Source organism: Cervus canadensis, chromosome 22, assembly GCF_019320065.1.
Source record: "Cervus canadensis isolate Bull #8, Minnesota chromosome 22, ASM1932006v1, whole genome shotgun sequence".
Lineage (NCBI taxonomy): Eukaryota > Metazoa > Chordata > Mammalia > Artiodactyla > Cervidae > Cervus > Cervus canadensis.
Window position 1 is genome coordinate 40,738,813 of NC_057407.1, and position 16,756 is coordinate 40,755,568.

At 40.7% G+C, this 16,756-nt stretch overlaps 1 protein-coding gene across 1 annotated transcript in view; it reads left to right on the forward strand.

The window, feature by feature from the left end:
- GRM7 (glutamate metabotropic receptor 7) overlaps positions 1 to 16,507 on the forward strand; it is an 872,015-nt gene extending 855,508 nt beyond the window's left edge. Inside the window, exon 10 of the mRNA XM_043443173.1 lies at positions 15,319 to 16,507. Within this exon, the coding sequence (XP_043299108.1) occupies positions 15,319 to 15,368 (50 nt within the window). The 3' untranslated portion in view covers positions 15,369 to 16,507. The remainder of the gene's footprint in view (positions 1 to 15,318) is intronic.
- Positions 16,508 to 16,756: the final 249 nt, after the last annotated feature.

Genomic DNA, 16,756 nt, shown 5'->3' on the forward strand with positions numbered 1-16,756 from the left:
CCACTCTCCTGCTTTATAATATTTCCATTTCTTAGAATTTTCTAAAAGGAGATGAGCAAGAACAAAGCCTATCACAAGAGGGGGTTCACAGTGGTTCAGACATGGACTCTCAAGTCAGATGGCCTGGCTTAGCTAGCTCTATGTTTGTGGAGTCCTACTTTACCTCTCTTCTCCCATATGCAAAATGGGAAGAAAGAAAGCACCTTCTCAGACGACTCATGTGATGAGCTGGACACAAGCAGTCTACAAATATTAACCATTACCACTGATTAAACAAATTATCTTTAATTAACCATTTCAAATTATCCCCTCACTCCAACGTCTAACAGCTTATGACTCTTGTTTTACTTCATCCCACACTTTCCCTCCCTGTCCACTTTCCTCACAACTGACAAAAGAACCTTAATACTAATAGTTAACTGATTGATCATTGTAAGGGAGAGGCAGGTAACAAGAGAAGGCCTTGGAATAAGACAACACTAAAAAGAGTAGGAAACAGTTATCCTAAGCCTCCAGGAGACCTCAGACATGAGAACATGGCATTCATGGAAGGTAGTCAAAAAGGAAAGAAATAATTCATGTAGACACTGGGGAGTTGAAAACTGAGACAGTATACCAACAGCATACCAAGACTGTAGGTGGACAAGAAAAAGCCAGGAGTCACCCACATAAAAGACCTTGGGTGGAAATTTGAGCAAGGCCTATGGACCATGTCAATGGTCCGGACCTCTTGGTTGACAGACTGGTGCTTACATCTGTTCCAGGAAACAACACCATGAGTAGAAAGTCACGGAGGACAGATTAACAGTAAGTGGTGGCCTTCAGAGCAGTGGAGTCTTTGGCGACCAATTTTGCTAAAGTTGGCAGCCTTGGCATGTGCCTACATAGTTTAGGTTTTCTACCAGAGCAGACATTCTTTGAAGGTTATGGGGATTCCTTCTATGTCTGTGCATCATCACAGTCCTAGAATCTATAATGAATGATGGCTCATATTAGGAATCTGGTAAATGTTTATTGACTGATTGCTGTTCTACTCCAAAGAGACAGGTAGTCGTGGTGGTGGAATAGTGTGACTGTCATGGTACTTTGAGGTGACATCTCCCAGGGAACAGTCACTATCTCAGAGAACAGTTAACAGGAAATACTTGTCAGGAAAAAAAGAAGAGTTCTATTCTCCCTGGCAATGCAGCAGCCTAGATTTTAAGAATTTCCTGTGTTGCTGTCACCAAAAGTAAAGGAATATCTTAGAAATTAAAATTTTTCTTTAGCAAACCCTATCTCTCAGGGCCCACTGTTGTTTTCTGAAATGATGTGAAAATCTACCTGCTGTTTCTATGTTTTCTTTGCAACAATACAGTCTCCTGCACAGTATAACACAGACTCAGAAAGCTCCTCCCCAAGGGTCTAAGGGTTTGCAATGAAGACTGAGTTCAGAGTTTAAAACTCTCTAGTACATAACAGCACAGTTGGCAATTTCAAGTGTCACATGAATTTCTTGTTTAAATGACATCCTATGAAAGAAGTTTATCCTGTGAAATACAGGACACCAGCTGAGTTTAGATAGGACCATTTTCCTGAATTCCATTATCTTGTAGAGCTGACTAGCTTTCAGTGCTGATCTTAAGATAGTTGAGCAGTGGAGGGGATGGTAGTGGTGGTGGTGGTGACAACAGCATTTTCTTAAAGGTCCAACACTGTGCTAATGAACACATGACATCAGACCCTCCCAACATCGTTAGTATCACCATCTTGATTTTGTAAACAATTGAAAGGCAAGGAATCTGAGGCTTAGAGACCTGTCACAAGATCACGGCTTATAGAGCACAGCTGGGATTTCAGTCCCAGAACTTGGACATGAGAGTCGTCTCATTAATCCCAACTTCACATCATCTCCCACACCACTAATTGGCATCTTTCTCATCTTTGGAGGAAGGCAAAGTCTGCATGATCTTCAGCATTTGTCCTCACTCATCGTCTTTTCTCTGAACTTAAAGAGTGATCTGTGATCACAACGTCTATTTCAAACCCTCCCTCTAAGCCTGAACAAACATCCCATTTCTTTTTTTCAAAACATTTGTTCTGCACTGGCTTCCTTGGGGAGAAGGAGGGGACTACTAAACAACCTCCCCCTCTAGGCTTTGCTGTCAAGAGTCCCTCACTGCTTAAAGGAGTACTTCTCAGTCTCCTGAAATCTATGTATTCAGAATTCCAATTCAGTCATTACCGAGACCTCCTACAGGAGTCACTGCCTCCTACAACAGGCAGAACACTCATGGGGTTTGGGGCGTGGAATTTCAGGAAAGAAATCAAGGGATGGTGGATGCTGAAGATCAGAAAGCAGTGAGCTGCAGAGAAGTTTCCTTGCAACTTCCTGTCCAGCTCTGCCATGTAGAGAGGGGACAGTTGGTAAACATTTGAGTGAGAAAGATCTATGACCCCTGACATCAGTTCCACCTCTCTCACCCTATCAATAACAAAAGTTCAAAAAAGGTGGGGATATTTATTATGACAGGATGTGTTCGTTAGTCTCCCTAACTCGTGATGTCTTTTTTAAGTTCAGTTCAGTCACTCAGTCATGTCCAATTCTTTGTGACCCCATGGACTGCAGCATGCCAGGCTTCCCTGTCTATCACCAACTCCTGGAGCTTGCTCAAACTCATGTCCATCGAGTCAATGATGCCTTCCAACCATCTTATCCTGTCATCCCCTTCTCCTCCTGCCTTCAGTCTTTCCCAGCATCAGCCTTTTAGTAAAGGTGGGATAATATTGGTACCTGCCTCATACAGCTGGCTGGAAGGATTAAAGAATTTGTAAATATTAGGTGCTTGAGATTTTCTTGTACATATTGCGTGTTTAACAAATGCTACTACATTCAGAGCCCAAGTTTGGACTTGTTGATACCTTGTCCAAGAATCATATGTTTCTCAACTTCTTGGAAAGAAGAACTATCAAGAAAAAAAAATGTTCATGCCCCATCAACTCAGCAGTGTTGACTGTTTCCATAAGGACTCACCCCACTCCATCTTTAATCAACTCACTTGGAATGCCCTTTGGGATATTACAGGTCACTTGGGGTGTTTTATACATAAAATCTGCCTGGAAAAAATGTGATGGAGTGATAACAGCTCAGTCTGTTTCATAACTAACCTGGGTAACATGGACCCAGAGGTCAGAAACACTCATATGTCACAGTTACCCGAGGATAGTTTTGGTCTCAGTCTTTCTGATAGAATTGGCTTGATTCTTGGGCCAATCTTCACTTTATCAATGCAGACACAGCTCAATTCCAAACTGCAAATCTGAGCAGTGAATAAATAAAGGAGAACTCATCTCAACTAATCTGACAGTCTTAGGACACTCATCAGTAGAGATCCAATTTATTCAATCAAAATGGAAAAATGGATAAAGGCAATATATTAACAGATGCACAGTTTAAAAATTCCAGCAATTGATTTTGCCAACAACCCAACATAAGTGCCTCTGGAATCAATGATTACCATCTCCAATACTGCACAGAGATGACAGAGACGGTTTGTAGGAGTAGCAACAACCATTGATTAGGTGTACAAGCCTGTCTGGCACAGTAAAAAGCCATCACTTCTGCCACAGTAGAAACCACCAAGCCCTCCAGGTAACTGATAAAACCTCTCATAGCTCAGGATTTCAATATCACACTTCTGCAGAGATGAAATGCTGGCTGATGACAGTGGTGCAAATGGATGGAAGTGGCAACATGTTGACAGTGACCTGACAGGTCCCTTTTCCAATGAACAGATGAAATCTACCAGGTGCTCTGACCACTCCTCAAACCTCCTCAGGGATTGCTGTCAGCACCCTAACAAGCATCCAGTCATTAATGCGTTTAGTCTCATTGTACAGGCAGCTTGACCTGCTTTGGAGGAATTCTTTCTTCCAAGAGAAAAAATATGCACAAACGAGTCAGTGTTATGTGTGGGAGAGGAGTTCTCTACGTGCACTCAGAGAGAAGACTAATCATAGCTACACATGGGAAAATTACATGTGAGCACATTCTGAGTGTCTTACATATGTTACCACCTTCAATCTTCCTAAGGACCCTAGAGGTTGATGCTACTGTTAGGTCCATTTTCCAGAAGAAACTAAGCCACAGAGAGATGACAGTATCTTGCCCAAGGTCATACAGTTGGTCAATGGCTATCCTTGTACTTCTTATGTCCTTACATTTTCCCACTGTTCTTTTATGCTGGTAGGGGTTTTCATAATCACTCTTGAATTATGACCAATAGAATTCTACACCAGGCCATGGAAACTATTGCAATTCTTTTTATTTCTTCTCTGAGATACATGACTATGTCAAGAGTATTACTTCTCAGTGGCAGATACTATAAGATAAAGTAGAACTATCTCTGAGCAAAGTGCTAAAGCATACATTTTGTTTTGGACATGAAACTTCTCAAACATGCAGAAAAGTTGAATGGGTGGTGGTATAATCCACTACCAAGATAGCCACTGTTAATATTTTACCATTTTTGATTCATGCATATCTATCTATGTATCTCTGCCTTGAACCATTTGAAAGTTGGTTATCAGATATCATGAGACATTACTCCAAAGTATTTTACCTTATTACAAAATGGAGACATTCTCCAACTCTACTATTACCTCATTATCACATCTAACCAAGTTCAACATGATTCTCTAATAGCATCTAACACTCAGTCCCTGGTCTTCTAGCTTCAGTCTCTTTATCCCTTCTGATAGCAGGCAACCTTTCAGCTTCCCCATCAAGTCTCTCGAGACCCAGTGCTTTGAATCCAACTCAGTGTTCACTTCCACAAACCCCTGCTGAATTCTAGTAACGGGAATTTCAGTCTCCTATCAGAATCAATCAAGTTATACCCCAAGTGCTCTAACCAAGACTTCAAAGAGGTACAGGTACTGTGGAAAGATCCATTAGACAGCCTCAGGGCAAACAGAATACATTGAAGGAAAGACTGTAAACCAAGCATTTAAAATTAGGAATTTGATAATTTGAAAAATCCCAGTTTCAGTTCAGTCGCTCAGTCGTATCCGACTCTTTGCGACCCCATGAATCGCAGCATGCCAGGCCTCCCTGTCCATCACAAACTCCCGGAGTTTACTCAAACTCATGCCCATCGAGTCGGTGATGCCATCCCGCCATCTCATCCTCTGTCGCCCCCTTCTCCTCCTGCCCCCAATCCCTCCCATCATCAGGATCTTTTCCAATGAGTCAACTCTTCGCATGAGGTGGCCAAAGTACTGGAGTTTCAGCTTCAGCATCAGTCCTTCCAATGAACACCCAGGACTGATGTCCTTTAGGATGGACTGGTTGGATCTCCTTGCAGTCCAAGGGACTCTCAAGAGTCTTTTCCAACACCACAGTTCAAAAGTATCAATTCTTCAGCGCTCAGCTTTCTTCACAGTCCAACTCTCACATCCATACATGACCACTGGAAAAACCATAGCCTTGACCAGACAGACCTTTGTTGGCAAAGTAACGTCTCTGCTTTTTAATATGCTATCTAGGTTGGTCATAACTTTCCTTCCAAGGAGTAAGCGTCTTTTAATTTCATGGCTGCAGTCACCATCTGCAGTGATTTTGGAGCCCCAAAAAATGAAGTCTGACACTGTTTCCACTGTCTCCCCATCTACTTCCCATGAGGTGATGGGACTAGATGCCATGATCTTAGTTTTCAGAATGTTAAGCTTTAAGCCAACTTTTTCACTCTCCTCTTTCACTTTCATCAAGAGGCTTTTTAGTTCCTCTTCACTCTCTGCCATAAGGGTGGTGTCATCTGCATATCTGAGGCTATTGATATTTCTCCTGGCAATCTTGATTCCAGCTTGTGCTTCTTCCAGCCCAGTGTTTCTCATGATGTACTCTGCATATAAGTTAAATAAGCAGGGTGATAATATACAGCCTTGACGTACTTGTTTTCCTATTTGGAACCAGTCTGTGGTTCCATGTCCAGTTCTAACTGTTGCTTCCTGACCTGCATACAGGTTTCTCAAGAGGCAGGTCAGGTGGTCTGTATTCCCATCTCTTTCAGAATTTTCCACAGTTTATTGTTCCATGAAAAATCCCAAGGGATTGTTAAATACATTCATATACCTTGAACCTGAAGGAGTTAAACTTGAATGCCAGTCGCAATTCACCCTATTCAAATGAACAGATTTGCAATGTGTTTAAGAAAAGGAGAGGAGAGAAAGCACTTTTACACAGAGCAATGAAGGTAGAATTTCTGGAAGCATTGTAAGTAAGCACGGTGTGTGTGGTTATGATTGGTAATGGGAGTACAGAGTTAGAGAACTAGGCTCACTATCATTAGACCCCAACCATGACCAAATTCCAGTGCATTCCTTCAATTTCTCCAGTAGGAGCCCCTGTCTGTATTCAGAGATAGGATGGTTGGTCCATCCATCTTTTATGTGACCACAAAGTCTCTTTTCTCTTCCCTCAACTAATACTTGTGATTACTCTTGATCATTCTCTGTAATAAACAACCCTTCAGTTTCCTCTGACTGGGGGACTAGAAGAACTACCCAATAGCTATGAATATCAGAGGACTTTCATGCTCCAGGGAACAAACTGGGTCAGGGCTACCAGCTTCCTCGTCACTATTATCTCAGAAGGAAGGAGAAAGAAGCCTGGCAGAAAGCCTAAAGTCAAAAGGAGAAGTTTCAAGGACTATCAAACAGACAGGGGAGAAGGTAATGGCACCCCACTCCAGTACTCTTGCCTGGACAATCTCATGGACGGAGGAGCCTGGTGGGCTGCAGTCCATGGGGTCGCTGAGAGTCGGACACAAGTGAGCAACTTCACTTTCACTTTTCACTTTCATGCACTGGAGAAGGAAATGGCAACCCACTCCAGTGTTCTTTTCAGGGATGGGGGAGCCTGGTGGGCTGCCGTCTATGGGGTCACACAGAGTCGGACATGACTGAAGTGACTTAGCAGCAGCAGCAAACAGACATGAGTAGGCCCCTTGTCATCAGTTTCAACTGACCCCAACCAGAGACCTAACATCTTTAGTCATCCTGTGATAAATGTATGTGTGTGCATATTGAGGGGCACCTGGTCTACCTGACTGAGTGCTCCTTGAGGACAGGAGTATGTCTTATTCCCTCTGCATCCCCAGCAGCCCGTGTTTAATACCTAGTAGACATGTGCTTTGCATTTGCTGTAAACTGAAGCTCTGCCTGACTTCTGTCACCTGGAAGAGAATCTAATCCTTCCACCTTCCAAAGCCAGGATCCAAATATACAGTCCAGGGGATGTTCCCACCTGCACAGAGCTTCAGTTGGCAAGCCCTGCTTTTTAGCCACAGGTTAAGCTGAGTTAGATTCCAAGAAAGGAAGAAAAGTGAAGGTTTCCTTTGTCTCTTTCCTTTGCCAAGAATAACAGTCTTCTCTGGTTTCCCCTCCTTTGAGCACACTGGTCCTCTAAGCCACTGCCAAACAAGTCAGCTGAACCAAGCACAACAGAACTTGATTGTCATGTCACATACAGCCACTCCCAAATTAAAACAAACAGCACAGCTCTGGCCTCAAGCATACTTCCCCACCACAGTGACCAAACAGGCTCTCGCCTACGTTCTCATCCCCAGGACAGCGTGGTGGTGCTAAGGGCACAGGTGGCCCTAGGAGCTGCTTGCTCATAGACAGCCCCACTGTGGTTTCATCTTGGAATCCCACTCACTACAAACACAATCCTCATCTCTCTGTCAACTCCAAGCTGATCTCCCTTCCTGCACTTCCCATCTTCCACCTCTCTCATTCTGTCAAATATGGGTAAGATGCTCACAGTTCATCCAAAAATCCAGAACCTTACACCCAGCATAAAATACTCTTGGCAATCAGATTAACTTTCCTTCCATCTCTCTCCTAATATTCTTTCTTCTCTTCATGAACCCTTGCCAAACTCCTCACTTTTTTCTCTTCTCTCAAAACCCTGAGCTTTTTCACAGAAAAAAACTAATGTGGCACTCTCCAGGTAGAAGGGTGCCCTGACACCCATGTCTCCAGGCAGGGAAATATCTCTAGTTCACTGTTCAAGACACAATTCTGTATTCCCTCTACTTTGAAACCTCTTCCAAGTGTCTCAGGCAAGATTTTCCACCTTCCTCTGTGCGCACATTAGTGATATCACCTCCTGGCAGGGTTGGAATTCTCCACGCACAATTCACTCTTTGTTCCAGACACCCTGGCCTTTCAGCTGCCAGCTTCGCTCAGGGCTTTGCCCCTGCCATCATTCTGAGGCCCAACTATCTGCATAGCTTCTTTCTTATCTCCTTTCAAATTCTGCTCAAATGACATCCCCCTCTGAATCTCAAGGGCCACCTTTCGAGGACAAGGTTCTTTGCCCGAATCCCTCTCTACTCATTTTGGCCACCTTTTCCCTGGTGTTTGAGATCACCTGACCTCATCATGGTATTGAGTCTCATTATTCATAGATCCCCAATTTGCAAACTCAACTATTTGCTGAAACTGATTGTAACACCAAAAGCAACACTGCAGTGTTTTTGCAAGTGTTTGTGGGTATTATGCAGGGCAGGAGGATATTTGCCACCGAACATATGAAGTCTCAGAGTAGGTCAACAGGGCGATATTTTTACCTTTTCTCAGCTCTTATGTGCAAAAAAAAAAAAAAAAAAGTGTGCTCCTGCAGTCTATTGAATCCCTGTGCTTCACGCATTTGTACTTTTTTGGGTTATTTTAGTGTTTCACTGAGCAGAGTGAAGTGCTGTCTGAGAAAAGTGAAAGTTGCTCAGACTCTTTGTGACCCCTTTGATTGTTGCAATCCCACAGACTGTAGCCCACCAGGCTCCTCTGTCCATGGGATTCTCCAGGCAAGAATACTGGAGTGGGTTGCCCTGTCCTCCTCCAGGGGATCTTCCCAACCCATCTAAGCCACCAGGGAAGCTGGAAGTGCTATCTAGGGTTCCTTAAGTAAGGGAAGGTTAGATGTGCCTTCTAGGGAAAAAGAAACCTGTTAGATAAGCTTTGTTCAGGCATGGATTACAAACTCGATGTTTGCAGTAACTTCACAGGATACAACTGCCATTAACAAGAAATGGCTGCATCTATTTTTTGTAAGAAACAATCCGCCTTCCTGCGGTAGACAGTAAGTGCCTCACTCAAAGGACAGAGTGCACCTCCACATTACGTATCTATATTGTCCCTGACTGTAACAGTGTCTGACACACAGCAGATGCTCCATAAATATGTGCTGAATTGGACTGAACCACAAACTATTTCAGAACAGAGACTACTTTTCTCTGCCTTCGTGCCACCAGTTGTTAGCCAAACCACTATCACACTTGAACTTTTGGTAACACCTGATGAAATAAAGGGATGGATAAATAGACTTGTGAAACTCCTGCCCCCAAAGAGTAAGGCCTGGATTTTAGGTCCAGCTTTTCATCCAGGATCACTAGGTACTATTCTGCTACTATTTTATCACTATCACCTTATTTGTAATGTTACCCTTAAGAAGGGCTTTAATGCATATCTTCAGTCTTGGACAAATCACTGCACTGCATTCAAAACATGCTCCAAAATTCTGGGATCCATGATATACTGAAACCGCCAATATACAAAAGGATCTCACTGCCTGGGCAAAGTGCATATGAAAAAGTAGAAATCTGTGATGCAGTATTTCAGTGCATCTTTCTTTTCCAAGGCCAAACAATGTGACCTTAATCAAATTACCTAGACATCAGCTTTGCTAAGCAAAAACCTGTTTCAAAACACAAGTTTGTATATTTTGCCTTAAATGCACATTTTAAGAACTGTGTAAACCTGTGCTTGACATTCTACATCTTAAAGTACCAATTAGGTCTTTTCAAAGAAACACTAAAATGTTCATTGACTCCTTTCATGTCAGAATTGAAAATTGATTTCTCAATTTTAGCTGGGCTACTTTGGCCCTTCTTGGATCCTAAGTGGCAAAAAATAGTGCTGTGGTTTAACTTACAAATGAAATCTGAGGAGCTGAAACAATGGTTAGTTTTGTATGTAACAGCACTACAGGGACACTGCAGCGAGAAAAAAGAATGGTGGCCAAGTCCATGAGGTTTCCATGTATTTTTTTGTGTTCCATTTTCCCCTAAGATCCTCCCAGAGCTGACAGGGACTTCAGAGAGCAGAGGCCCTTCTATAGTAACACACATTAAGTAATACATACATTATTGCACACAGTAGTAAATATGGAGCAATGACGTTGTATGACACATTTCCTAGGTACTCGGAAGAGAAGGTCTCTAGCTTCCTGACAGTGACAGGTACCCATATCTACACACACATTTGAATTTTTTTTTAAGTGCTCAGTAAAACATGTGGTCTTTGTTACCAAAGTATTGAATTCCTTGTTATTTAAGAAAAATAAGAAATTAAACGTAGACAAGAGAAAACAACCCTATTTAATTTTACTTACTCACTGTTTCCCATAATTCATTGGTTCCTACTATATCCATTAGATTATGTCTTCTCCATTTTTTCCCCTTATCCTTTATTTCCTATGGTCTGAGTGACAAACATTTCACAGAAAAAACTTCAAGAAATTTTTGTGGGACAAAAAGGCTCAGAGAAAATTAAGAAGAAAACAACTAGTTCACTGAAGTTAATTGAGCTTGATTTTGACAGAACACCAAGAATAAGTTGGAATGCCTGAGCTTTCTTAATTAGCAAATGTGAATTAGTAATTCATTTCCAAACCAGTGTCTGCAGCACTGTCTCATTGTGAATACCAGCTCCTAAAGGTTCTCTTGCTTTCAGAACTTCTGATAGAGATGGCTTTAAAAATTCCATAGGGGCCATGCCTAATACTCATTGTTCCTTCAAATTCATAATCTTATAAAAGAAAAAAATTCTTAACAATAAAAAGCATACTTCCTTACTGAGTATTTCACTGCACGACTATTTTGAACTAAGCAATTTTCTTTCCTGGGCCATAAATCACATTGTGGTTCAAATAAAGTTATCAGACAACATAGGCTCTTATTTTATTTACTTATAAGGCTAGAATGGTTTAAAAATAAATACTCTAATAATTGGACAGTGCTCTGAAAAGTACAGAAATTGTCATTCTAGGAGTTAAGGTTTCTGAGCACAAGCCAATGAAACAATGCCATTTGCAGCAACATGGAAGGACCCAGAACTTATCATATTGAGCAATGTCAGACAAAGACAAATATCACACCACTTAGATGTGGAATCTAAAATAATGTTACAAACAAAGTACTTACAAAACAGAAACAAAATCACAGACTTAGAGAATGAATTCATGGTTATCAGAAGGGAAGGATGGGGAGAAAGTATAGTTAGGGAGTTTGGGATGGACATGTACACACTGCTATATTTAAAATGCATAACCATACAAATTGTGAAATTATTTGTTCTAGTTCTATGAAGAATACTGTTGGTAGCTTGATAGGGATTGCATTGAATCTATAGACTGCTTTGGGTAGTACACTCATTTTCACAATATTGATTCTTCCAATCCATGAACATGGTATATTTCTCTGCCTATTTGTGTCCTCTTTGATTTCTTTCATCAGTGTTTTATAGTTTTCTATGTATAGGTCTTTTGTTTCTTTAGGTAGATATACTCCTAAGTATTTTATTCTTTTTGTTGCAATGGTGAATGGTATTATTTCCTTAATTTCTCTTTCTGTTTTCTCATTGTTAGTATATAGGAATGCAAGGGATTTCTGTGTGTTAATTTTATATCCTGCCACTTTACTATATTCATTGATCAGCTCTAGTAATTTTCTGGTAGAGTCTTTAGGGTTTTCTATGTAGAGGATCATGTCATCTGCAAACAGTGAGAGTTTCACTTCTTCTTTTCCTATCTGGATTCCTTTTATTTCTTTTTCTGCTCTGATTGCTGTGGCCAAAACTTCCAAAACTATGTTAAATAGTAGTAGAGGAAACCATATCTGAAAGAGACACATGTACCCCAATGTTCATCGCAGCACTGTTCATAATCGCCAGGACATGGAAGCAACCTAGATGCCCATCAGCAGACGAATGGATTTAGAAAGCTGTGGTACATATACACAATGGAATATTACTCAGCCATTAAAAAGAATACATTTGAATCAGTTCTAATGAGATGGATAAAACTGGAGCCCATTATACAGAGTGAAGTAAGCCAGAAAGATAAAGAACCTTACAGCATACTAACGCATATATATGGAATTTAGAAAGATGATAACAATAACCCTATGTGCAAGACAGAAAAAGAGACACAGATGTAGGAAACAGACTTTTGGACTCTATGGGAGAAGCGAGGGTGGGATGATCTGAGAGAACAGCATTGACACATGTATATTCTCAAGTGTGAAACAGATCGCCAGTCCAGGTTGAATGCATGAGACAAGTGCTCAGGGCTGGTGCACTGGGATGACCCAGAGGGATGGGATGGGGAGGGAGGTGGGAGGGGGGTTCAGGATGGGGAACACATATAAATCCATGGCTGATTCATGTCAATTTATGGCAAAAACCACTAAAATATTGTAAAGTAATTAGCCTCCAACTAATAAAAATAAATGGGAAAAAAAGAAAAAGTAAAGAATTACAGCAACCTGAGAAAAAAATGCATAACCAACAAGGATCTACTGTATAGCACAGGGAACTCTTCTAAATGTTATAGGGCAGCCTGGACAGGAGGGGAGTTTGGGGGATAATGGATACCTGTATATGTATGGCTGAGTGGCTCTGCTATGCACCTGAAACTATCACAACATTGTTAATTGACTATACTTCAGTATAAAACAAAAAATTCAAATAAAATAAAAAAATACTCATGGTAGGATTTATGCAACTCTATTATTTTGCTGCCAAGTTTCTAAGCTGTTCTGCAGAGAAAGCATGTATGGGTGCTAAGCATATATATGGAACTTTATAATTTGAAGAGACAGTTATTGTGTTATCGGACAAGAAGCTGGGATATTTCATACATTTGTGCCATTAACAACCCGCAGGGTGATAATTATTCTACCTATTTTACAAAGGCTCGGAGAAATGCAGTGTGTCATGGGACAGGTCTAGGTCACACCTCGAGTAAGGGCTAGAACTCAATCAGACCCTGGGTCAGGTGAGCCCAACGCAGCATCAGAAGCCCTCATCTCAAAGTTACTAGAGAACACAACAGACAATCCACTGCAGGCAACAGTGAATTCCCTTTGTCATTCTCACTTCTAGGTTTTTAAATTTCTTTTTTTTTTTTTACTATGACCTCATCTTTAAATGCAAATGAATGCTCAAATTTGAAACTCATGGACAATATCTTCTATCCTTCTTACTCTTTCTACTAAGACTCTTACAATGAATGTTCCTCCTGAATAATGTGTGTGTGTTTCATAGTAAAAAGTTTGAGGAATTTCAAATACATTGGGCTTTTTCCACTAGACAGCTATGGTTATACAGAAAACAATCTTAATTAACCAGGCAAAGAAGTAGTCTCAGATATCTAGGTCAGGATCAGCTTCTGGGTTTCCTATTTCTTTTCCTTCCCTTTGTCTTGAGGATGATTATAATGTGGGTGTTTGACAAGGCATGCTGTGACTATTTCTTGCAACTGTAAAGCTGGGGTTTTCTAGATGCAACACTGTAAATAAGCTTCAGTGTTAAAAAAGTTATATATATATATATATATATATATGCATATATTTAGAAAGTTTTTCTACATGACTGCAAACCAAGAACTGTTGAAGACAATGAAGGCCGTGATAACAATGGGAACATTTTTAGAAGACTGAGGAATTAATGGAGTCATGCATTTATTGACTGAAGATGCACAGTGACCAGCCTCATGACCCAATTTTCTGGGGGATCCCCTATTTCATATAATTACATTGAAAATCTATATTATATATAGCAAGATAATACTTTTCCCTCTAGTTTTAGTTAATAAATGCAACATGATCTAATAGGGAAATAAGCCTATGTCTTCAAACCAGAATTTCTCAGGAGACTCTCAATATTTAATCCAGAACCTAAGATCAGCTTTGTTGTAGGCTGTACATGAATGTATATACTTCTGTAACACACTGACTGCCTTACTCAAAGTACAAAGTCTCTTTTCGTATGTCACTGTGGCTCCTCCTTGCCTCTGAATTCACACAGAAATCCCTACTTACTATAAAGCACAGGAAGCTCAGCTCAGTGCTCTGTGATGACCTAGACAGGAGGGATGGGTAGAGGGATATATGTATACATATGGCTGGTTCACTTCACTGCACAGCAGAGACTAACACAGCATTGTAAAGCAATTACAACAATAACAACAACCACGTTCTTGAAGAATTCTTGCTACCTGTTTGTGTTAAATGAGCAAAAGATTTACAACCTAACAGTAAGTAAAGTCATCAGTAAATGCTATGTGATGGTTATCTTGTGTCCAACAGAAGCTGATGCAAAACCACAAAGATTTAATGAATAAAGACCATTTCATTTGACAGTAACGTGTATGACTTGATATTGGGAACTAGAATATAGAGCAGAGACATACCTTGGGATCTCGGTGTCTTTGTTTCCATCAGGAGGACAGGGAAGGGTCTGACTTGCTCATCAGCTGCTCCCCAGTGCCTTGCCTCCTGTCTGCCGTATGGTAGGCAACTGACGCACACCTACCGAAAAAATGAATTAAAGAGTGAGTGAGTGAATCAGTGACCAAGAGTCCTAAATTCACTGCACCAAATATAAAAAGAATGTAGTCTACATTTAAGGAAAACAAAGTAGTCTATGCATGTTGAGATTCCTGGCAGGTTTAAGTAAGCTTCAAACCTTGATGGAAACAATTTTGCAAATTACCATTTACAACTTACTAATGAGAACACTATAAAAGTCAATCTATAGTAATTTGATTGTGTAAATCAAAACCAGAAAAGGCATTCTGGTTGGTCTAGCCTACTGTCAACCTAAATTAATTCCAGTGACCCAGGACAGACCTTTGCCAAGCAAGAGCCATTTATTATGAGAAGGTCTGGGAGAAGATCACAAAAGGAAATTTACTACAACATGGGTGGGTCCTTTAAGCTAATTGGAAAGCATGAGACCCACTGATAAATTTACTAATGGTGTGGGCCATAAAAAAGTTTGGAAATATGTCAGAATAGAGAACCCAGATGGTTTCAGAATTGCTGGGCACAGCAGATTCTAGCAAATAAATCCTATAATTAGGCAAAGGAATCCAGCGCCATTTGCACAGTCCCATCTTGACTTGGCACCCAAAGTTATCACAGATCTAATTCTGCTTCTACCCTTGTAAATAAAGTCCCTGTCACAACTGACTCTTTCACATTTATCTTTCAGGCCCTGCTGCAAAAAAGAAGTATGTCAGTTATAATAACCTGGTTATCTAACCTGTTCCATTCCATGGAACCATGGAGGAGGACGACCCTCAGTTATTTTGTCACCCAACCTGGCATTGGACTCTTTTGGTCCAGCCTGCTTCCCATCACCAGAGGAGCATCCCCGGCCAGGAGCCCAATGGTAGAGGATCCAAGTGTCCTACACAGCTGCTTTATGAAATATTCTTACTTTATCTTGGCTTAATAAGTCACTGGCATCAGCACTGCCAACTCGGCTGCAACTCTGGACTTTCCCTACCAAAGGGAGCATTGAGACTCAAGTCCCACCCAGGCTCTTGAGGGTGAACCCCTTGAGAACCTCAATGACCGTTTTGGGGGCTGCCCAGTCTTTCTACGTCTGTACTTCCAGGCTGCAAGGTTTTGAAATTTTCTGTACAGTTTGTGAGGACTTTTGCACTTTGCCATCCAATGTTGTACCTCGGTTCACTGTTTGTTTTCGAATGCCCTGTTTTCATAGAACCCTATTCTTTCAGACGGCGGAATCTTTGGGGAAAACTTTGAAATGATTAAAATTTTAAAAGGTTCTCGGCAGACTAAAAAGAAAAAATGTATGTACGTGACTGTATCATTATGATTATAGTACTGCTGCAAATCATGTTATTTTTTTTTAAAGACAAAAAAAAAAGATATTTAAAGACCAAAAACTGTGCTGAGAAAAGTATACCTTACCTGTCTTTGGTATGAGATAGGTCACAAGGGAAAAAGGTATTGGCTGAACGGAATAGAGGTCTTGATCTTGGGAATGCATGCCAGTAATGTATTTTACAGTACACGTTACTCATTTATGTTCAATATTTGTATTTGTGTTCCCTTTCGTTACTTTAATTAGGATATGGGTATTTTGCAATAATTTTAATAATGATTAAACTATTTGAAGGAAAGAATATGGATTTTTCATGTCTTGAGGTTTGGTTCATGCCCCCCTATGACTGATCAGTGTGATAAGGACTTTAAAAAAAAGAGCATGTATGTTTTTTACTGTTTGTAAGAAGTACTTTCGTTAATCCTGCTGCTCATGTGCCAATTTAGTGGAGAAACACCCTTGCTGAAAAATTCCCCTTTCCATTCTCTTTCAATTCTGTGATATTGTCCAAGAATGTATCAATAAAATACTTTGGTTAACTTTTTTATTTCCCGCAATAAATATTTTTAGTTGTTTATCCCTTTTTAGTGACAGCTGTTTTCATACTTATTTTAAATTAGGGAACCACGTGAACAGCCAAGCCTGTTAAAAGCTCACATCTTAGCCCACAAATGAAGATGTAGCTGACAGACATTTATTAACCCGTTGTCATCATTTAAGTCCCTAAGTTGTGTCTGAGTCTTCTGCGACCCCATGCACTGTAGCCCACCAGGGACCCCTGTCCATGGGATTTCGC